This window comes from Ischnura elegans, chromosome 6, assembly GCF_921293095.1.
Source record: "Ischnura elegans chromosome 6, ioIscEleg1.1, whole genome shotgun sequence".
NCBI lineage: Eukaryota > Metazoa > Arthropoda > Insecta > Odonata > Coenagrionidae > Ischnura > Ischnura elegans.
In genome coordinates, this window is record NC_060251.1 from 3,853,001 (window position 1) to 3,877,341 (window position 24,341).

General features: G+C 38.6%; 1 protein-coding gene across 4 annotated transcripts in view; it reads left to right on the plus strand.

Annotated features, from left to right (window-relative positions):
- Positions 1 to 24,341, plus strand: part of LOC124161210 (mitogen-activated protein kinase kinase kinase 15) — a 145,688-nt gene that overhangs the window by 82,578 nt on the left and 38,769 nt on the right. For all 4 annotated transcript variants that reach the window (XM_046537474.1, XM_046537473.1, XM_046537472.1 and 1 more), the window contains exon 19: positions 8,994 to 9,152. In XM_046537474.1, the coding sequence (XP_046393430.1) occupies positions 8,994 to 9,152 (159 nt within the window). The remainder of the gene's footprint in view (positions 1 to 8,993; positions 9,153 to 24,341) is intronic.

The following is a 24,341-nucleotide window of genomic DNA, read 5'->3' on the forward strand; positions in this document are numbered from 1 at the left end:
TGAAATGACTCATAGTAAACCTATGAAATAAGACAGCCAATTACTTCATAATGTGCTACAGATAGATATATTCTTCCATATAACATTTTGAGACCATTTATTGTTTCTGAGATAACAATTTTAATGTTCTCATAAGGTGAGGTGAGGCTAACCTATCTTCATTTGAATGTGTATCGTTAATTTATTTAATGATGGAATCTGATTGAAAATTAATGGTGTGAGAGCCCTAGAAATACTTAGGAGGAGGAGAGAGATGAAAGAGACAGTCTTGTGTGAGGGAACTAATGAAATTATATGACCCTTTTGTATTAACATAAGAGGTATTTCAGGGAAAATATTGGATAAATATTTAGCTTGGAGACTAATAAATATTTTATGTCCCCCACATGATTCCAGCTCAAAGAGTACCAATGCATTTGAAGGTATAGTATTAAACCACATCAACCACTATCCCTATAATAAGTTAGTGAAAATTGTACATGGAATACCTACCTAAATCTAGATATTTTGTGCACTGCATTTTTATGGGCATGGCAGCTACTGGTAGTGACAATAATTTGGGACTTAGCCATCCCTCTGTCAGCAGAGAAGTTGAGGGGGATACAGAAGGATAGGATGCTCCTCCCATATTGACCAAAGATATATAATTCCCATCAAAAAAAAAGAACTGAGTAGAGTAATATAAAATTAAGCGTGAATTGCAGCTGATGTCGATGCCCATGAATTTTTGTAACAAGTTGTGATGAGCCCATTACTGTTTACATAGCATTTTCCAACAAATTTATACTGTTGGAGAATAATCAAACCAACATTATAATTTATTTTAATAATTTGTCATGGATTAGACCTTGATTCTGAAAATATTCACTTGAGTGTTTTAAAATCATCATTGCCTTATATGCCAGTCCTTTTCAAATTAATTGGTGATAATTGAAGTATTCCTACAAATAGGCCTAACACAGATAATGGGTATTTATGCATTCACAATAAGGGATCCAGTTCCTTTCATTAAATTTCCTGCATTATAATATGGCATGATGTAAGTAACCGATAAATGGAGATGTTGCTCCAGATGTTCATGAACTTTACCTAGATTGTTTCCATTAGTGTGGGATCAGAAACATAGCATTCCAAAAAAATTGGTGACAATGCCACTCTTCTATTCATATTGCAAACTTTTACCAATTTACAGCTCCCCACCCCCTGTAATTAAATGATTCATATTCGCTATATCATGAAACCCATTCTACATCCACAGCTCAAGTCTCTTGTAACTACTCTCATCCCATATGCTATGTAAACCTACTCAGAAGCATATTAATAACATGCTTGTGAGCACAAGCTCTTAATCAATTTGAAATGTGTTGGTAACTGATACCTCCTCCAGAACTATGGTTGCATTTCGTTATTCTTTATAGTTACTAAATAATTACAGGTAAGCTCAAAGGAAATAAAGTAAGAGAGTATCATTTCTAAGTCATTCCTATTTTATTTAATAGTAATTTGCAAGCATAATTTTTTCCAGATTATCAGTTATGTCGATACATATATGGAATCAATCAGCCATGCATAGGGAAATGAAAGGTTCTTGGGAGATTGGATATCAGTGTTTGTTGATTGGAATAAATTTGGGAAAATGATCATCTGGTACATAATTTAGCATACATTATATGATATTTATAATATATTGGAAGAAATGACCTTCATTTTTTAAAGGTAAGCTCCTCGCATCGAAAAGAAAGAATAATATTTATATCATATATGTATGCTTATGCACTGAATATATTAAAAACAGTGTAATGAATGATAGGAGGCTTAGGTAACCCACACCACCACTGACCCCTGACTGGAATACTATGTGGCAGGCCAAGTACCCCTGAAACTTATTAAACTGAAGCCCATGTGCGGGTTATGAAGTCTATTGAGAGGTGCATGGGGGTTCTTAACTCTAGGTTCAGAGGATTGCTGAGACATTGAGTGCTGGAGTGTACACCAATAAAATCAGGATTGATAGTGAATTCTTGTGTTGTACTTCATAATATGTGTGTAGGGGCTGGTTTTCCCTTCCCAGATGAGGCTGATTATTATGGAAATCCCAGCTCTTGCAGAGTCCCTAATTAATGGAAGAGGCATATTAAACAAGGCCAGAACTATTAGACAAGCGATTATTAACAGGTTACCTAATGCATTGGTAAATTACATATAGATACACTAACATTGCTTTTGTTGGTGGTCAAACTACGGTTTTCCGCCTTAAAATTAATCATGGGATCCTTCATAGAAGGCATACCCAGTATTTGCCACCAACCTCATCAGAATGGTCTAAAATGAGAAAAGAAATATTACGAATAGGTCATGTTTCATCCATTATTTTTTTATGCCTTTTTCTGTTACTTGCATAAGACATATAATTTCTTCCACTAGGTAGAAATTTCCCTTACTGTTTGGGTCTCTTAACCTTCTTGATTGCGAGGTGGTACTTCAGGGTAAAAGTAGAAGACTCATCACTATAGTCATTGTGAACATTGAAGTCAGGGCTGCAACGTAATGATAGGCAGTCCGTTGTAAATAGATTCTTATTTTTATCTATTTTGAGGGGTTTAGTTCTTCACCTTATTTTCCGTCTTCTTAGCACCCTGTTACCAGCTCTTATCCCGTAAAGTTATCCTTTCTTATCTACAGTCTTCCAATAATTAAGCAAACTATTCTTAGGACATCGCTGGCTGTTGATAATAATTTTCAAAACATTTTACCACACTCATGAGGACCGTTTACATTACTATTTTCATTGCCTATAACTAATTATCTGGCCAATTCTGCGAGAAACGATATGACGAAACTGACTACATCAATTCAAACACTTGTATTATCATTAAAATAGGTCCATCAAAGCAAAGGCATAAGCAAATCTGGCATGAGCGAAGGCATAATAACGCCAAATTCCTCTCATTTACAAGTTTTTATCCCAATTACTCACTGTAATCTTTGGTTTCAGTCGCATACACATTTCCAACGCACTCACCTTCAACATTAATATACACGTTGACCTCTCACTTATATTTAAAAGTGTACAACATACTTTTCGTTAATCAATGTTATAATTCACAATAACATTGCACTTACCAGCCGAATCTCGCTCTATTTTTGTTTGTCGAGGACAATTGCATGCCGATTTTCTCTGATTGGCTCGCAGTGACGTATTGCAGGAAAACTTCGGGTATCTTCGTCTTCCCCCACTACCGCGGAGGGGAAGGCACGAAAATGTTTTCGTGAAGCCTACTGAATAGCAAATTACGCGTCTTCGAATGTTTACGCGGCGTAACCACGTAAACGGAATCTTTCGTCTTCGCGACCGCGTAAAGAGTTACTGAATAGCCCTGCAGGCCAAGGCATTAGAATGACTTATCGGCTTTAAAACCTGCACTATTACATGAGTTTCATGATAGCGCTTCCTGTCGGCAGATTGCTGGACCTACTAGCCTCGAAAGCTCTGTAACCTTAACTACTCGACTCGACATCCGTAATGCTACTCGAAACGCTCGAGTCGAGTACCAACTACTCGATCGACTTGAATTTTCGAGTACTCGCACATATCAAGAAGATATGTGTTTTGTTATTACGATTACGTGGCGCGAAAATTCAAATGACTATTGGAAATGCGGTCGTATATTTTGTTGTTTGAAGTACTGCTGGAATCGGAATCGATTTTTCGCCTTGGCAAGTACTCGTTTTCGATTCCGGTTCTTGGCCGAGAATCGAGGAATCGAAGAATCGAGGAATCGAACCTACCCATCACTATTTGAAAGCTCTTGCAGAGGTTACGAGAAGAATTTCAGCCGTGGCCAGGATTTTCAGCCAGGAAATAAAAAAGGCAAAATACGACTGGCACATAGTGTGACTCTTCCCAAGAGATTGAACAATCATCGGGGTAATCTCAGCGCCGTAGGATAATAACCACGTCAAAAGTAACTACGTCGTAGATTTCAGAAAACTACTCTCGGCCGTCCGTCAGTTCGTGCCTCTGTTGTTTTTTTTTTCGTTTCTGAAATCACACGGACCATAAATCATTGTCTTCTAAGGAAAATATCAAATCACACGAAAACAATTGAATCGTGTTTCATCCCTAACTCATCTCACCAACTGACCTTTTTTGGCCTGCCTGCTTCAATTCTCCGTTTCTATGGGCCCGAAGATATCTTGATAGCTTCGACAATTAGATGATATGCACGAGATTTAAAAAATAATTAGACCAAATGAGACGCATTCCTGACGATATTTCTGTTTATTTTTCAGCTCTAATTGAATGCCACTCAGTTTTCTATCTACAATTCTACAACTAGACTTTACTGATATGCAACATTGTCCAAACAGCACAATTTTCAAAGAAACAAGCACAGCATTAACCCCTCAAACAATTAGAGACGGATTGGAAACGCCAACTACATATATCACGCCCGGCTTCGCTTTGAAGGCAACGGCGTCACTGAAGCAAGATCTGACTTCTTCGTCCTTGACTACCTCACTTGTAGACTTGTTGTTTGAAATTCGGAGGGAGCATGCTCCTTCCTCTCCACCTCCCCTTTACGTGCTCCTTCCCAGTGGCGTATCCAGGGGGAGGGTCTGGACCATCCCCCCCCCCCCAAAAAAAAAAACACAATTATTGTCCTTCACGAAAGAAAAAAAAATTTTAAAATTCATGGATTTACAAAATTTTTCTTTAACAAGATAAGTTTTTTCGATTATAAAAATTAGTTTAAAACCCATTATTTAGAGCCCGGTTTTTCAAAAACTTTCCCCCCTGGTTTTGGATCCCCCCCCCCCAATTGAAATTCCTGGCTATGCCACTGCTTCTTCCCCTCCACCTCTCATTTATGAGCTTCTGCTGCCCACTCCTTCCTCATGCTGAGCGGTTGAGCACCTCGTCGCACCTGACGTTAATGCCGTTTTAAATACTGTTAATTGTGTTGCTGATTGCGCAGTTGCAATTTAAGTTAATGATACACCGATAAAAATGTCTTTGATTGTGTATAAACATTTCCATTGAGATAAGGAGAACCAATTAATGCCGTGTGCGTGCACTGTGGCGTAAATTATCGCAAGGATGTGCTAAATCCACCTCACCATACAATGTTTCAATTTTGAAGCATTTTCGGGTGAAACACAAGTCGGTATGCAATGAGAAAATAGAATTCGGGGGAAACGTGCGTGAGGAAAATTTGAATTCAGTCGATGGCAGGAGGGTAGCCAGGAATTTTGTTAAGGGGGGGTCCAAAACCAGGGTGGAAAATTTTTAAACAACAGGGTACAAAGGAGAGGGTTTCAAACTAATTTTAATACCTTTCATAATAGAAAAAACTTCATTTTTCATAGATTCATTTTTTTCCATTTTTCATTTTTGTAAATTCATGATTTCTAAATATTTTGTTTTCTTTTATGAAGGAAAGTAATTGTGTTTTTATATTTTGGGGGGTCCTCTCGCTACGCCACTGGTCAGTGGTTCATCCTAAGATTTTTCCTATTTTCATTTCCAAACCCAAGCGTAACAGTTTAGGTCCTGAGCATGTAAAGATGTTTTTTTTTAAAAACAACTTGAAAGCCCATAAAATAATTTTTAATTTATAAAAATATTAAAATGTGTATGAAAATCTAAAAAGCATTCCATTGATTGTACGTACCCACAATAAACTTGAATAATGACTTTGTTTAATGGCAGGAATTTAAAAATGCATTTGGATTCGAAAATATCTGATTCGAAAGATCTGGCTCCAAAAATCCTGGATCCGTCCATCCCTAGTTATTTTATTCCATTCAATTCTTAAATTTTAATGACAGCAATGCTACAGACAAATCAAAATCCCACCTGTTAGAAGGAATAAGAATCGATGGAATCGAAATCGAGAATCGGGAATCGATTTGAAGGAATCGGAATTGGAATCGGAATCGAAAAAAAGTGGAATCTACTCATCCCTAGTTATGATAACACCATAAATAAAGTACCTTAGCCTCATTTACCTAATTCCTACAGCAACTTACCTCACACTCCTGATCATGTTTGCTTCAAACAGCCAATCGTGCACCTGCCTGCAAGTGCCCTTCATGCTGTCCAGGCAAACATTCGACAACTGGATGGACTTCTGCTCAGCACCCAAATTGACATTGGCGTAGGACGGCATGTATATTTTAGAAGGCTCCAGCACCAGCATCTGAAAAGAATAACGCAGCAGAGTGCTAAAAGTGCTCCACCCTCCCATTCTACATTGCATTGGAGGCATCATCTCAGTGACAAAATTGTTCACCATAGTCAAGAGAGGAAATTTCAAACATTTCCAAGTGTTCAAGGGAGTCTTTTTAAAATCTTCCAGGTCAAATTATCTTAGTTTTTATTTGAACAAGTGTAATGTTTTGCAAATCTGGACAATTAAGATAATAAAGCAAATAATAGCATTGCTTTCAGTGAACATCCATACTGAAATAATAATACCATGCTGCAAATTGCATAAGCCACAGCAGAGACAGAGAGGGATCTGGTGAAAATTCTTATTGATATGGGAAATACAATAGCTAAGTACAGTCTGAAAGAGAACTAAAAGCAAACAAAGAATTCTGACGCTAGCAAAATTTCTGTTTAATGTTTTAGCCCTCATAACTCTGGTTCCACTTGTCCACTTCAAGTTGCTTTCGAGAGCTGCTCTGCTATAATGAGAAACAACAAATGCTTGCACAGACAATGGGGAACTTGTATGGGTTGTCGATTGCTCTAAAAACTATTTTGAATAAGTAAAATGGATACATTATCTCACAGAAATACCTATAGTTTCTCTATTAATCATCAAAAGAAATAAAAATATTGACTTTAAATCGAGAAAAATTTCTCTGAGCCAACCACTGCGCGAGGACACCCGAGCGTTGTTGCCGAGGCCAGGCGTGACATTATAGGTGCCTAAACAACCGTAGTGAGTTGGGAAATATGCTGAGCGCATGCCGTAAAATTTGTTTTGCGGGAGTATTTAGCCGCTCATCGTCACTTTATTTTGCTCTGTTATTCTTGGGCAAGTTTTCCTATTGCTACTGTGTCACGATTACTACTTGGGATATAAATAATGCGACATCAGGGTGATGAAGTACAAGCGTTTCACATAGTTTTTGGGGGGGCAAACCCCCCCAAAATTTTATGAGGGATTACGACCATTTGGGTGGGAGGACCCCTCCAGGTACAGCCGAGCTTGAAAACAACAATATCTGCAACAAAAAATTAGGGGGGCTCGACACCCTCCTAGAATTTTTCTGGGTGGTCAGGACCCACCGTAATCCTCCAGATACTCATATGTCACAGACATGCTAAACATAACCTGATTTTGTGCTAACAGCTGGGGGGTCCCGGCACCCCCCTGAATTTTCAGGTAAGCTACGATCATATAGTCTGAGGTTTCAGGCGAGATGGAGTGGAAACGTGACATAATGAAAATGAAAAAGCAGGAGCAATTTCCACAATTTTACATTTATTGATACGACCGGTTTCGCTTTTCAGCATCATCAGGTGCTGCGATAGGTTTTCCCCACGCGTATCACCTGATGATGCTGAAAAGCGAAACCGGTCGTATCAATAAATGTAAAATTGTGGAAATTGCTCCTGCTTTTTCATTTTCATTAAGCTACGATCCTTCTGGGGACGCTGGGACCCTTACCTGAGGGGACTGCGAACCCCCTATGATGCATTGATAAAAACCCATACCCCAGCGATGAGCAGCATGGTTTCCTCACGTGCATTCAGGCGTCTGGTTATTTCTGCCAGTTGTTTAGACATATACGACATAACCAAAATTAACTGAGTACTCATTCCATTTCAACTTGAGACCCATTGAAAAAAGCCTTTTCACAGCGATAGGTTTTCCCCACGCGTATTCACTCATCCAGTTATTTCTCTCCCGCTTGCCATTGGTTATTTCAACGAGTACTCGTCGCTTAGGTTATTACCGGCTAGGTTTTTTGGTTATATCAGAAATAACCAGTTATAATGTGCTCTGTGGTCGTTAGAGGCGCAGGAAAACCCCAGCCAGTGGGCCGTCTGGCAGCGGCAAATAGTGCAGGTAGTTCTAACGTTTCCCGAGAGAGTGCGGTAATCAGGAGCCAGATTATTTTTCTCCGGTTATTTTTCGGTTATGCAAAAAAATAAACAAATACTCTGGCTTACCGGCACCTAAAATTAACCAGTTTTTAATTTAATAAAAACAAACAAGCAGGACTTGAGGATATCCTACTCATATCCACTCATACAACTGACAAATACCAACCTAGAAATTTTTTCTGCTCAACAGTGATAAGGGTCCTTGGTTATTTTCTGATGAAACTGGGGGATGGGCGGTAATGTAAAAACAACTGGTGATAATACCTTAGTATTACAAACTCTTAGACCATAAATCTCCGTACTGCTTGCTTCTTTTCTGCAGGTGAATCAACCTGCTATACTTTTTCTGCACAGTCTACAGGGCTATGAAACAGGGCAAAGAATCGATGGAATCGAGAATCGGGAATCGATTTGAAGGAATCGGAGTCGAAAAAAAGTGGAATCGACTCATCCCTAATAAAAATCACCATGTGTTGCGCGTTGCGGCACTTTAGGGGTCACGCCCAAATTTCAATTGCTCATATTTCATTATCAATTGACAATTGGAGGCTAAAATTGTACACAATTTCTAATCATACCAGAATGTATGACCATGGCAAGTTTCATGAAAATCCGAGTCGGTGGGTGTCATTTGGTCAAAATATCGTTTGATTTGAAATGGAATGACCCTGCGACATATTACATATGTGTACTGAATGTATACATATGCATGTGTATATGGCCTGTTGTGAGTGAATTAATCAGTTGTCCTAATGATGACCATGAGCTATTAAAATGTACTGACAGTAAAATTAAGATTATGAACACGGCAGCTGTGTTATTGTAAGAGAGTCCGACTGCCAACCATATTGTTCTCTTATCCTTTCAGAAAAAAGAAGTCATCTCGTCTGGCTGCATCTGCTGATTTTTGTCGAAGTATTTCTGTTCCAGGCGAGAAGATTTCCGCGATGGCTCGAGCCGAGGGAAAGTCGGCCCATCACCATGGCAACAATTCTGGTATTCGCACACCGATAACACCAGATGAGAGGTTGGTTTGCTTTCCATAGAAGTGGACTTTCGTCCATTCTTCTTCTCTAACAATCTCGAGGGAAATCATGTCAGCAAAATTCTTTTGCCACCTTTATAACCTCAACAACCAAAATTTGAGTCCTTAGTTTTCTTTTTTGCATGCTTTTAAATTGCGTATGTGATCTTATTATTTGGTCAATTCTGCTCCAATTTTGAGTCTATGTATTTTGTTTACACTTATTTTCCTGCAAAAGAATGCATCACTGACAGAAATTTGGACCAAACAGAGAGTGCCTTGCAATGAATATTGTCTTAGTTTTTATTGTCTAGCTTTTCTTGCAATGCTTTCTTAGCTGTTGATGATGGGTAAAATATGCGGTAAGTGTATGTGAATGATGATAAGATGTTCATGCCAAGACTTATTGTTGTGAAAGCTTGAATAACTTGTGTATGGGTAGTCAATTCATTTCTCATTTTTTTAATTCAGCAGTGCTTCTTAATGATCTTGCCCTGCTGAATTTAAGAAATGAGAAATGTGATAACTCCGTGTGTTGTGTGATGTCCATTTCTGGATTTGCCTTTCAAAAGTACCCATTATATCTTCACAATCTTGACTTCTCCATTCATTTTATTTGTTTATGTCTACCAAATATCTGTCAAATCATAATTTATTGAACTATTGGAAAGTTATTCCTGGAAAATGGTGCATTTAACCATTGGTGGCCCTGTCATGCGTAGGTTGGTCCAAAAGTGTCAAGTATTCCATTTAATGATTTTTTCAAATAAAGTTATTCAGTAAAACCTTTGGAATTATTCATTATTTTTATGGAGTTTTGGGCATTTACCCTCTCCTGATCATTGACATTAAGGAGAAATGAGGATGTTTCAATTACAGAAATATATTTTTCTGAAATTAATTTTCATGTTTTACTCCAAAAAACACAACTGATTGCTTAATTAATACATAACCGATCCCTGCTTATTTCCATGTCTATGATAAAATATTAAAAAGAAATTCTTGAGATAGCCATTACATATCCTAGACTTATTACACTTAGACCCTCATTAATTTAATGAACTAATCTCAGTGAAACAACAGAATGGCTGCATTAATGTAAACGTGGATGTCAATTTTAATATTTATCTTTGTTCTAGGAAATTGCTTAATTACCTCTTCATTTTGGCTGCTAATTTTAAGGGAGTACACCCATGTCTCGTATAGCGCAATTTCGATATAGCGCAAATTCTTTCCTCGGGGAAACATTGCAACGCAGTGTAGCCTAATCACAAATCTTAAACGCTCTCGTGATAAAACGTGACCTTGCGCTAAGTACACACGAAATTTCTATCATTTTACGCATATTAATATTATTGCTTGCCTTATATCTTCTTTTTTGTTTATATATTAATCGAAATCCATTGCTGCGCAATGGCTAAAAGTATTACTCGTCATTGGGTCCAGATAGCCGACCTACCGAAGTAATTTATCTCGTCTCCTTAACAGAATGATAATAAATAATTTAGATCGTTAATTAAGCGTGGGGCTGTTGAAATGAGTTTTTTTCAGCAACACGGTTTGAGACGTATTTTTGCCGTCATAGGTTATCGGGCGATTGACTTCCAGGTAGAGGGTCTAAGCTAAAGCCTTCAAGGTCATCGGTATTCACGGGGGAGATATGGAGCGGTGGCTGAGTTGAGCATGAATAGCATCAACACATAAAAGGGTCCGCTATAGAGTCTCAAACACAATGGCTTCGTTCCCTCCCCGCAGTCGTAGGCCTTCTGCGTCTCAGAAATACAGTTCAGCGGTAGAAGGTGATTTAGATAGAGCCATACAGAGTAAAAACCAAGATAATATGGCAAAAAATAGGAATGCGTGTAGAAAAATCAAGAATTTATCAAGAAAACCATAAACCTAGAAGAGGAATTGAAAGAGGTCAATTGCTTTGAAAATGGAGAGCGTCAAAGCGATATTGCGCAGAAGTTTAAACGCACGATGCCTTATTCTGAATAAAGACGAAGTTAAAACATCAGTGACCTCAGCCGCACCAACTTCAAACAAGCAGTCTACACATACGGAAAGTTCATAGTGAATCAGTACAAAAAGACGAGAGTGGTAATCGCTCCGAGACATTTAGTGAAAGCTCCGGTTGGTTCCAGAATTTAAACGGCAAGCAGGTATTTTCAGTGCGGCGATATCAGGTGAATCTGCAAGCGTTGATAGCGCAGCCACCACAACATTTTCTGATGAACTCCAAGCTGTGATTGAAAGTGGCTCCTTTCCCCTCAACTAGTTTTTAGTGTTGACGAGACGATATTCTTTTGGAAAAGAATGCAATCTCGTTCATTCATTTTCAGGGAAGGAAAACCTGGGTCAGGTTTCAAGGCATTTAAAGACTGTTTCACGTAGCTGCTAATGACTCGAAGGACTTCAAATTAAAATGATTTATCATTCATAAACTCCGCTAGCTATGAAGTGGCATTCAAAGTAGCATTTTCCTGTCATTTCGATGAGCGACAAAAGGGCCTGGGTGACACGATAGTTGTTTTTAGACTAGTTTGAAAAATCGTCAACTGCCGGCAACGCATTGCAAACCCCTGAGATAGCAGATGTTAGCCCACCCGCACGACAGGAGGGAATTTCAAAAGCACGTAAGAATTTTTTTAACGTGAATAAAAGTCTTTGAATGCGAGCATACTATCTTTAAAGATGTTTTAAACTATAGGCATTTATATAAATAATGTTTTCTAAGGCTTTTTATGGGAATATAGATGTTTTAGAGGAAATTCAATACCCAAGACCTATGCTACCAGGAACGCATCCCTATCTTCCCAATGTTAAAACGCTCTCATATAACGCAAATTCGTATAGCGCAAAGACCCCAAGGAAGGCATCCCTTGCGCTATACGAGACATGGGTGTATTAGTGGCACGAATTATGAAATATTTTCTATGCCTGCTTTTCAAAGGTTTCACTAATTTAACTGTCTGTGGCATTACTTTGTTTTATTCTTATATTCTGTTATTTATACAATTTATCTAGGTGATTGTCCTTTTTACTGTTTTTTGTATCAGTATTTTCTTTTGGAATATTTTTTTTCCTTAAGAATCTAAAATTCTAATTACACTCATGCCTCATTTAGCATAATGGATTCCAGAGTGTCCATTAACCTGGAACTGGAACTTTCCAGGTCCGATAGAAGCGATAAATTAAGAGAGATGTTTTGCCGAACGGATAGATACGGGAATTCGTTTTTCTCCCGAACCATAAAGGACTTAAATAAACGCTAGTCCCAACTTTGTTAGACCACTTCATTTTTTTTATCAATTGTAAACGGCTGGTGTCCTAACACCCCCTGCCACACGCCTTTTAGGCGGCTTGCGGGGTATAATGTATATGTAGATGAATACTGGGAATTCTTGGGAAATTCAATCTTCTGGCTGACAAACTCAGTGGCGATTCGGCAATTGTCATGGAAAAACGTATTTTATAATCTCGCAGCATTATGCGAAAACTAGTCCAATGTGCTCATGATGTAACAAGGCGAAGGAAAAAAAATAAAATTAACTCTTATTGGATTTTTGTTCTTATTTTCCGAAAAATCTAAGTCATTTTGGTGGAAGCTTTTCCGCCAATAGCTTTATAGTTTTATAAAATACTAGCTGACCCGGCGAACTTCGTACCGCCTAACATTCAATGAACTTATAGTTTAGTTGCACCATTTATAAATAAAGAGCGGCTGTATCGTTTTAATCATATTTGATTTATCATAAATTAAATGAGAAAATATTGATGAAATAAAAATTATACGCATTCAGTTGTTGGCTATTTGTGTTAGTAACCGTAAAAAAATGTTTTTAGGTCTTAAGTCCGTAGCGTAAACTTGGCTCGTTTACGGGGCAGGTTAACGCAACGCTAGACCGACGCTTGACTGATGCTCAAAATTGTGTAAGAAAAGCCCCTATGAAGCAGCATTCGTTTCAAATGACTTTAGACGCGCCAGTTATAGTATCTCTGTTTGGAAAAAATGCACTGCGTAAACGTGCTGCATGCGGTGTGCCCTACACATTCGGGTTTAATGTCTTGCGTCAAGCGCCTTCTGATAAAGAACAGTTTTTGTTTTGTTATCAGGCGCAAGATAAAGTGAATGAAGCTAAATAAAAATAGCGAAGCAAAGCAGGGACGCAGCAAGGGGGGTTATGGGGGGTTAAAACCCCCCCAAAAGCTCAGAGAATCTTTTTATAAAACATTTGGTTATTAATATTAGGGGGACGGATGAGTCACAAAATATTTAGCTATTCACACAGCCGCAAAACCTACCATTTTGAACCTTTTATCCTAAAAAATGTCTGGGGAGGGCCCCCACACCTCTCGCTTACCTTGGCGAGTTTTCTATACCCTACAGACCTGCCAGTATTAGCTGCGCCTATCCTTAATTCCTAGCTGCGCCCTTGAAGCGAAGGAAGAAATACAGTGGATGGTTTACCGACTCGTAAACTTACCACATATTATTTACCATGAGAAAATCATGGGTTTTCACTGACACATGAGAACAAACATCACAAAAACTGAAAGACTGAACATGCGATTTGTTAATCGTTATCACGAATGCAACACGAATTGGAATTTGAATACGCTTAAGCTCAAAAGGGCATATAAGTTAGGATCATTAGGTCATATAAGGTTGGAATCTTTGGATTGAGAACTTCCTCATCTTTGAAATTTCCTTTGAGTATAGTGGCGTGAATCACTTTCATTGTCAGTTTTTTTAATAACCAAACACGTTCCGTTGGATAGTTTTGGTTGGTTTAGGTTTCGAAATATCATGAACACAGAGCCTACCTTTAGCTGTAAATCGTACCATGGTAAGCCAGGTGCGTCCAAGGACTTTAAATATTCAGATAGATAGTTGGTGACTTCGTCTTCGTTTATTACAAAGTTAAAATATTTGAATTCATGCAGAGTACACGGACATTACTGATAATCAACAATTGCTTGGAGATTTGTTTACACACACGGTAGTTATGTGTTTCTTGACAACTCAATTCGAACTGAGGTTACCTCTAATTCAATTATTTTAATACTATTTTAATATTACTTTAATATTTTTAACATGTTTGAACATTTAAATTTTTTTAATATTGCTAAAAAGATCAGTCAATACATTAGTAAAAACGAAAAAAAAATCTTATTTTTTAACCGTCTTAACAATCAACTCCTAAAAACATATCTCTAATTGTAAGATAAAGTTGAATTTTTTTGTGAACTTTTCCTATTTTTTAATTTCCTATATGTTATACGAATCCAAAGAGCCTAATGTCACTAAAATCGGTGCCGCCGTTCTCGAGTTATAAGTGTTCTAACTAACACGATTTTCGACTTTCTTTTATATATATGTATAGATGTTAAGATGTATTCAACCTCAGGTAATTGCGGTAACTTAGGTGTGTAACTAAGTTTCTGTCTTGTTGAAATGTTAAACACAGCACTAATTGCCTTTGAAATTATTCCTAGTAACTATCAAGAAACCTTTCTCAGGAACACACTTAATTTCATCTGCTAATCGTCTTCTCAGACGACTATAGCCTTATTGTCTGTGAAATTGATAGCTTATAATGCTTGTGCTGAGGAGTGGATAGCACCCCACTGGAAAATAATGAGGCAATTCGGCTGCAAAGCACCTGGAAAACCTCGGAGGGAAATTTTTTATCGCAACACATCAGGCACACTGAGTGCGTTCATGGCACTAATCGAAATTGTGTTCAATATCTGATTGGAGTAAAAATGAAATATTTATGTCAATATTTATGACTCTAAATTTAGTCAAAATCTTGTGTTTTAACGACAACACTTTATCACCGAGGTTAGTTGGAGACGAAGTGTAGGTAATGCAGTAGATTCCGGTTAATTGGGACATATCGGGACAGGCACACTTTGCCCCGACTAAGCGGCTGCCCCAATTAGGCGAACTATCCCATATATGGGCATAAACAAACCTTGAAATGATAGAAAGAAGACTAAATAATTTTTTATAATTCAAACAATGTTTATTAAACTATTAATATGCCTAATAAATCAGCAAGAATAGTTACATGATAAAAAATTCAAGAATTCTGTTAATCTTACAAGGAGACTTTGCCTAACTGATGTCAAGAAAGAAGATGAAACGTTTTTTATTTGAAAGTAGACACTTAGATAGGGATACTGTTGAAGGGTTTTGTCCAAATACGCCCGGGTTTGAGAGAAAAAAGCATTTAAAAATTTAAAAATATGGTTACCTATAATATGAAATTTTTCGCTGATTGTTCAAGGCCGATTTGGCCGAGTGGTAGCGAGTCGAGTTTCTGTTAAGAAAGACCAGGGTTCGAGACTCGGAGAGAGTGAATGTTTTCCACACTGCCACCTCCTCCATTTTTTGTAATCTGTTCCATCATCTTCAGATTTGTTCATTTCAAACGTTTTACATTTTTTTACATCACTTCATTTTGAGAATACGCCCTAAACTGACATTTATGTCGCAAGCTAATCCTTGCTTCAAATTATTGTTTCCGTTGCCAAGGTTCATTCAAGCAGGAATCATAAAACTGTGGTGCTTGTAAAATTGTCGATACATGTGAATTTTTAATTACCTGGAATATACTACTCGGCCAACTCAAAATTGGCTTCTTTTGCTTTTTCCCGCAGCACAATTATGTTAAGTTTTCTCTTGCTTTCATTAGACCTTATGCCCGCGAGAAATTGCTGTCGCATGAAGAACCATGAATTGGAGGAAATACCTCCATAATATAAGGCACAAAAATATAAAATTGAATGATACTGAAATTGGCACTGCCTTCTCCAATTTTCCATTATTTATTAATTATTATATCGCCCCTTTACAGGAATTTGCATGGTAATTGTCATAAAAACAAGTAAATCACACAGTTGAAAATCACCATGCTCATTCTATAAAACTGTTACCTGAGCATTCGCACTTGCGTTTCTTTAAGTCTTCAGGGAAACATATTTCCCTTAATTTTTTTAAAACAATTCAATTCTCTACTAACTTCGAGGCATACCATGAATACCTCTGCTTATCATTGAACGCTGGTGGGGACAACTGATGATGCACGATTGAATGGATTTTTATTCCATCCTCACGTGAGGAAATCTCTCTTTTCCCTTGAAGGAGGAAGGTGCAGTTGTGGATTCGTGCATTAAACATCTTTACTTTCCCGTAAAAATGTACATCGCACGATTGGCTTACGGATGTGCACTTCGGTGGTATAGTTTTTACGCTGCATATCGGTTCTCCTTCCTTGTCGATAAATAGTTCATCATAAATGGCACTATTTGTTTGTCCCCCACGGATCAATAAGCAATAAAATGTATTGTTCTTAACGCATTGCTGGAGAACATTTTTTTAAACTTGAAATAAAACCCAGTCGTACGTTTTCCAGAGTTAGGATACACAATAGAAACATTTAAAAATTCACTCTCCTGTTTCTTCACACACTCGCGGACCAAAATCACCTCCAGGTTCTGACATGCACAATAAAAACTTTAGGAAGCAGCTTTTCTGAGGCCGTAGCAGCATCCTGCTCTGTATACGAGTGTGTTACTTCGACCACACTCCCAAGAGCCACCTGAACAATATTCTCTCCTTTCTTGGGGAGCGTTCTCTTTATATCCACCTCTACGGACACCCGGTCTGATCGGTATTAATTACAAAATCTATTATATTTGGAGATTGGGCTTTGTGCTTGCTTCTGAAACGTCATTGCTGATTGCAGTATTTCTTCAGCACACGCCTTCTCGCTCGTTGACATGTATTTTGTTACTTTAGGTCCCGCGATCCTCTTAGGTGTCTCTTCTTGAAAGATGCAACCCATGAAGCACTGGCAGAGAATTCAAATCCTGGAGATATGTGCTGAAATCACGCTGAAATAGCATATTCTTGTAACGTCCGGGTCATCACCGGCTCATTCCTGTTCCTGGCTTCCACAAAGCGATCGTATACCCATCTGTTGATCATTTAAAGTTTGTCGAGTTTCGTTCCCCCTGATTTTATATTTTTCTCCCGTATGGAGCCTGGGAAACTCCGAAGACAGTATGTTTAAAATATTTTGCTTTGGAAATGAGTTCCCTGCTCTTCGGTGCCAGCCCCAGTTTTATGATTCCTGCTTGGATGAACCTTGGCAACGGAAAGAATAATTTGAAGCAAGGATTAGCTTGCGACATAAATGTCAGTTTAGGGCGTATTCTCAAAAAGAAGTGATGTAAAAAAATGTAAAACGTTTGAAATGAACAAATCTGAAGATGATGGAACAGATTACAAAAAATGGAGGAGGTGGCAGTGTGGAAAAAATTCACTCTCTCCGAGTCTCGAACCCTGGTCTTTCTAAACAGAAACTCGACTCGCTACCACTCGGCCAAATCGGCCTTGAACAATCAGCGAAAAATTTCATATTATATTCTAGGTAACCATATTTTTAAATTTTTAAATGCTTTTTTCTCTCAAACCCGGGCGTATTTGGACAAAACCCTTCAACAGTATTCCTATCTAAGTGTCTACTTTCAAATAAAAAAGGTTTCATCTACTTTCTTGACATCAGTTAGGCAAAGTCTCCTTGTTAGTTGAAAATATTTTTCACACGCTCAGGCGATGCTGGATGAATGCCTTTTACCAAGTCCTATTTTTAAAAAATTCAGGGGTAATTATTTAAGAATATGTGATTCCTAAATATTTCATAAACTTATAAACATGCGAGTACATACTGTTCAAATTGTAATTCCTCGTCCGAGGAATTTGTCGAATAAATTCGCACAAATTCTAATGATTTCAGACAAAGTTGGCACAGACATCCAGTGACGACATTGGGCTACCTTCATTACGTTCTTGCATAAAGAAGAGTCGTAATCCCTCAATGAACGTCCTTGTATCCTGAGATGTCACTCGGCTACACTCAGGTGCGATTTCATCTCCATTACTATTAGTCCAGGAAATGAAGCATTTTGGCTTGCAATTTTTTCAAACTGAATCGATTTTCTTGAAATTTTCACAATAAGTAGGGAATATACCAAGAATCAAAATCTATATCTTGCTGAAGGGCACTTTTACCCTGGGGGTGGTTTCCACCCCATCTCGGGGGTGGAAGTTTTTAATTATATTTTGACCGCAGGAATCAATAGAGAAAGAAATTCTAAGAATAAAATGTTCTTTCCATTTCTTGCGTAAAATTAATATTTTTTGAGGTATTTGCGATTGAAAGTAATAGTTTTTTGACAGAAAAATCAACGATTTTAATCGATTATGGGCAAATAACTTGAAAAGTATTAATTTTATTAGGAAATTGTTACTTACAAAAACTAGCTAGTAAAAAATTAAATAAAAATCCTATTTTATATTTCCTTTATGACCAATTCGGACCGAGCTACAACTTGTTGATGGTTAACTATTGTTCGTCATACGCTAAATTTGAAAGATTCAGGGCCAGTTTCACCAACCAGGTTAATTGAAGTAACTCGGATAATATTTGCCAAAAACCGAGATATTACAACAACCGCGTTTCACCAGATGCATTAACTCGGTTTTGGGCTGTTATCTCGGTTTATACTTTTACTGACGATATTCCGCTGTTCAAAGCTTATTATCCGAGTTAATCTGAGAGCAGATGGCATTGTGCGCATGCAGCTTCATCAGCTCTCAGAAAATACGAATGACAGCGTTGAAGAATATCGAAATTCTATTCGGAGACCACGTTCATTATGGATAAATGAGCGTGCAGATTATTTTAATATATATGGAAAAGTACATTTATTTACACATCCCAAAATGGCAAATGAAACTGCAAAGGCAGTTCTCGCTCTCATTGAAGAAGACGAGTTTTACTCACAAGGGGAGGTGGAGGTTTCCAATGCCTTATATTTTATAGCATTCGGAATGGCGAACACATCTCTAAACTGTTAGTGGTTCTAATGAATGGGCCTTAGTTTGGCTGTGATAATAAATTTTCACGCCGTACTTTTAACAAGCATTATACAATAATAATATATAACGCTAAAATAGCACGGTGTCTGGTTAATGCAGGAGTAAATTAAAATTTCCTGGCTTATCTTTGCTAATTGTGTATTGAAAATTGAAATAAGGACAAAGATACACAACTAAAAATATTCTGGATGAGGCAGGCTGCACTCGTTGATAGTGCTCGGCTGATGCAGTTGGATCAGGTCCGCACGCCGTTGAGGTTGTAGTAAGAGAGAGAGAGAGTCAGTGCGCGGACGAGAATTGAAGCCGGAGCGGCGAGAGAGGGCGCCTCAAGGATCCCGCGCATGCGCGTTGGGCCGCAGCAGACGGCGTGAGGCGCTGGAACCGTAACCTCGCGTCCGTGCTTCAACATACCGCCCACCTTGAAAGCAGGCGCTTTCAATGACATGCAAAAATAAACAATTGGAATGAAAAAAAAAGAGCATAATAAAAATCTAAAATGAAACAGATTCTGCTTTGAAATAAATGATATGAAAATAATACATGAAAACACAAAACATTCTTAATTCTCAATTGGTAGAATGCACAGCTTGTTAATAGCTCTCTTAAAAACACCCGTGGAGGTTTTTACGGTAACGACCCGGCATAAGCCATCTCCCCCTGGATGAAGCTCCAACACTCTTCCGGTCCTCCACTGAAGAGGGGGCTGGTTTTCCTCGACGAGCAGCACCAGAGTCCCAACTCTTAGATTCTCCGACTTAACTGTCCACTTGGTCCGCTGCTGAAGACTGGACAAATACTCCGTCGACCATCTCCTCCAGAAGGCCTGGAAGAGCTGCTGCACATGTTGCCACCGCGACAGTCGGTTGACCTGGAGAGCAATCAAATCTGGCTCTGGCATTGAGGTTAAGGGTTGGCCAATTAGGAAGTGGCCGGGAGTGAGAGGCATTAGGTCATTAGGATCGTTAGACATGGGGGTGATAGGGCGTGAGTTGATGCAAGCTTCAATTTGCGCTAGCAGTGTAGTTAATTCTTCATACGTAAGGATAGCCTTGCCGATCACTCGTAGAAGATGGCGTTTTGCAGATTTGACGCCTGTTTCCCAGAGACCCCCGAAATGCGGAGACCTGGGTGGTATGAAATGCCACGCCACATTGTATTCTGATAAAGAGCGAGAGACCTCGTATTGATGCTGCTGTGATTGGAATAATCTGCGTAGTGCTATCAACTCGTTTCTTGCTCCCACGAAATTGGTAGCGTTGTCGCTGTAAAAGTCATGCGGTCTCCCTCTGCGTGCCATAAAGCGTCTCAAAGCTGCCAAAAAAGAAGCAGTAGTAAGATCGCTGACGAGCTCCAGATGGATAGCCTTTGTGGAAAGGCATATGAAAAGAGCCGCGTAGCCCTTAACGGGTGGACTGCGCCTCTGTTGCACCCGTCGAAACCACACAGGACCAAAATAATCGATGCCAGTGTTGCTAAAGGCTCTGCTGGGTGCCACTCTTGGAGGTGGAAGTTGTCCCATGAGTTGCTTAGAAGTGGAAGGGTACACTTTAAAGCAATTTAAACATTTGCTTACTACCTTGTGGGCTAGTTTTCTGCCATGAATAGGCCAGTAAAATTGTCGAACCTCACATGAGAGCGCTTGAGGTCCTGAATGTAAGGATAATATATGAAATTCTTTTACTATCAATTCAGTAAAATGCTCATTATTTGGCAAAACAATTGGATGCTTCCGGTCATAATTTAGTCGTGAATTTTCAAGTCTGCCGCCCACCCTGATCACACCCTTATCATCCAGAAAAGGGTTTAAGGATCTCAGGTTGCTTCTAGGGGGCACCTCCTTTTCCTTCCTCAAAGCTTCTAATTCTGGACCGAAATGCTGAGATTGAATGACCTTAATTGAATGAAACAGAGCATCTTGAATTTCGCCCAAAGTTAGTATTCCTATTTTTCGTTGACGTTTCGGTAGCCTACTGTTATTTACAAATCGGAGGCAATAGGCGATGACCCTCTTCAATTGGGAAAATGATGAAAATCTCTTGAAGATATCGCTGCTAACATGAACAGCAAGATGGACCTGGAGGTAATCAGAGTTTCTCTCAAGCTGCGCGTCGGAATAATCATCAGCATGGTGTTCATATGGAGGAATTGAGTTGAAATCACTTATCCAAGTTGGCCCGGACCACCATAAGTTGCAGTGAAGAAGTTGAAGCGGAAAAGAACCTCGGGATAATACATCGGCCGGATTCTCAGAAGAGGGAACGTGGCCCCACTCCATGTTATCAGTTAGCTCCTGTATCGCTGCAACCCGGTTAGCAATGAATGTTTGCCAAGTTTTAGATGGGGATGAAAGCCAAGCTAAAACTATCTTCGAGTCCGTCCAAAGAAAATAACGCTGACACTTGAGATGACTTGATACCTTTGAAGCTAATTGCGCTAATAATAATGCAGCACAAAGTTCCAGTCGCGGAATAGTCATTTGTTTTAATGGAGCGACTCGGGATTTTGCACACAATAATGTCACTTTTATTTTTCCCTTGTCGTTAACGGAACGTACGTAAATACAGGCGCCGTACGCAGCTTCGGAAGCATCACAGAATCCATGCAGCTGGTCATCGTTGTGGTTTCCACCGCCATTTATAATACTTCTGGGTATCTGTATCCGATGGATTTCTGCAAGCTGCCGTCGGAATTCCAACCATTCAGTGTGGATATGGGTAGGAATAGATTCGTCCCATTGCAGCTTGAGTTGCCAAAGTTTCTGCATTATTATTTTGGCCTTTGCGATTATTGGTCCTAAGAGCCCCAATGGATCGAATAATTTAGATATATCAGACAAAATGCTGCGTTTTGAAAATTGAACTTGATTATCGATGGGAGGAACAATAAAAGAAAAATGATCCATCATTGGTTGCCACTGCATCCCTAGAGTCCTGATGGTATTTTCAGATTCATTTGGGAGTTGATACAATGTTTCTTGATCTTCAATCGGGATCCTTTCTAGGATAGATGGATGGTTTGCGCACCATTTATGAAGTTTAAATTGAGCAGATTCAAGCAATTTCTTCAATTCTGCTTGCAATTCTAAGGCCTCCTCGAGTGTATTAGCTCCTGACATGATGTCATCCATGTAACAGTTGTTTTCCAAAGCTGCTGATGCCAAAGGAAATTCCGCTCGTCCCTCGATGGCTAGCTGCAAGAGGCATCTGGTGGCTAAAAAAGATGAGGACGATAATCCATAGGTAACGGTGTTTAGGCGATAGGTCCTCAATTCCTCCTTCACGGAATCCCTCCACAAACTGCATGTCGGTGTCAGGTGATTGAAGCTTAATTTGCCGATACATGTGCTGAATGTCCGTGGTGACGGCAAAAGCGTATGACCTGAAGGTAAGAAGAATTGAGAACAAGTCCCTTTGGACCACTGGACCGACCATCAGAATATCGTTCAAAGAAATGCCAGTTGAACTCTTCGCTGAACCGTCGAATACAACTCTTAATTTTTTAGCGGCATTGGTTTGTTTTATGACCGCATGATGGGGTAAATAAAACACTGTTTTTGATGTATGGTTCTCAGAATCAGATTCATCTAACAAATCCATGTGATCCAGTTCTAAATATTCATTAAGAAAATTGCCGTATTCCACTTTTAATTGTTGATCGGCCGTAAATCGCCTTTCAAATTTTTTAAATCGAAGAAGTGCATTGGTTTTTGAGTCACCTAACAGGTGTGGATCATGGCGAAACGGAAGTCTAACTGAAAATCTTCCTCCCAAACTGCGACTGAAGTGGCGTTTGAAATGTTCTTCGACAGCCTTTTCTTCTTCTGAGAGAAAATTTCCCTCTTATTTACTTGTTCAATTTCCCAAAATCTCTGCATAGTATCCTCCAAGCTGTCCCCTAGTATGCTAAGATTACAGACACTTGGTGGTAATGAATGAGGTGAGCAAACGTTAGTTGTAATTTTTCCTGATACCACCCATCCTAAAATAGTTTTCTGTAGGGTAGGTAAGTTATCAGAAATTCGGATTTGGCCAACACACATCAGACGCCAGAATATCTCGGCACCAAGAAGTACCGTATATCTCCGAATATAGTCCCCCCCCGAATATAGTCCCCCCCCCAAATTTGAGACCTCAGTTTTGGGAAAAATTTTAAAATGTAAAGGAAGGCAATTTTTCTGTGGTTAGCAAGTTAAGATTCTAGATTCGATAAAAACTATTATTTTCTGTGAAGATTAAGAACAAATCTGTTCACATATTTTCCATCACAACAAAATAACTATACCTAAAACATGTTGTGATCCATTGCATGTATCAGTAATTTATAGTTCCTTAACCAGATGTAATGAAGAAATTAGAATTTTTTTAAGTATCCAAGGCTATTGTATTTTTTAAACCTTCACAAATTATTAATATTTTTGATTTCCAAATGACTACAGACAATGTCAATATATAAGCTTTAACTTAAAGCCCATAAACAGTATTGCATTTGGCCCTGAAACTTCCTTAGATCCAGTGTAACACACCCATCAAGTCATCACAAATCCAAGTGACCTGAAGAATTTAGGAAATCTAAATAAAATTGTGTTAAATAAATTATAAATATTATAAAAATATTGCTATCAAATGCCTGCTAAGCAAAACAATTAAACTACAGGACTTACAAATATCAAAGTAATAAAATTAAGAAATAAACTTTTTCCAACAAACATTAAAACTGAAAAAAAATTATATCAATTTTCAATGCCTCGTCGCGAATCATTGCATAAGTTACACAAAGAGCTTCTGCTCTGCATTTGCGCACAAATTCGACGATATTTTCCTCTTAATTCTTTGAATCTGCCGCATCGAGACCCCCGAAATGACTTCCGCGATGTATTAGCGCTTTGCTAGCGCTGTAAATACTATGATTTACGGCGTATTCTGCAACGGCTATTTTTAAATTGGCATCGAAACTCCGTCTTTGAAGGCCTCTAATCTGCGGCAGGATTGATCCTCATCTTTCTACTTGATCCATCACCTCACTGTTGAACGTAAAATTATTTTTTGCTATTTACTCAGACGAATTGAAGATATTCCTCAATAAATTGATTACACTTTCGATGCTGAGTCGCTGTATTTCGATCAAATGCAGTAATGCCGGCGCTTCTGGTTTAAAGTCGTCGATTATTGCGCCTTTTCAGAAACAAATGCATCACCTATTGCGCATTCTTGTTCTGTGAAGGCGGTAAAGGCAGTGGT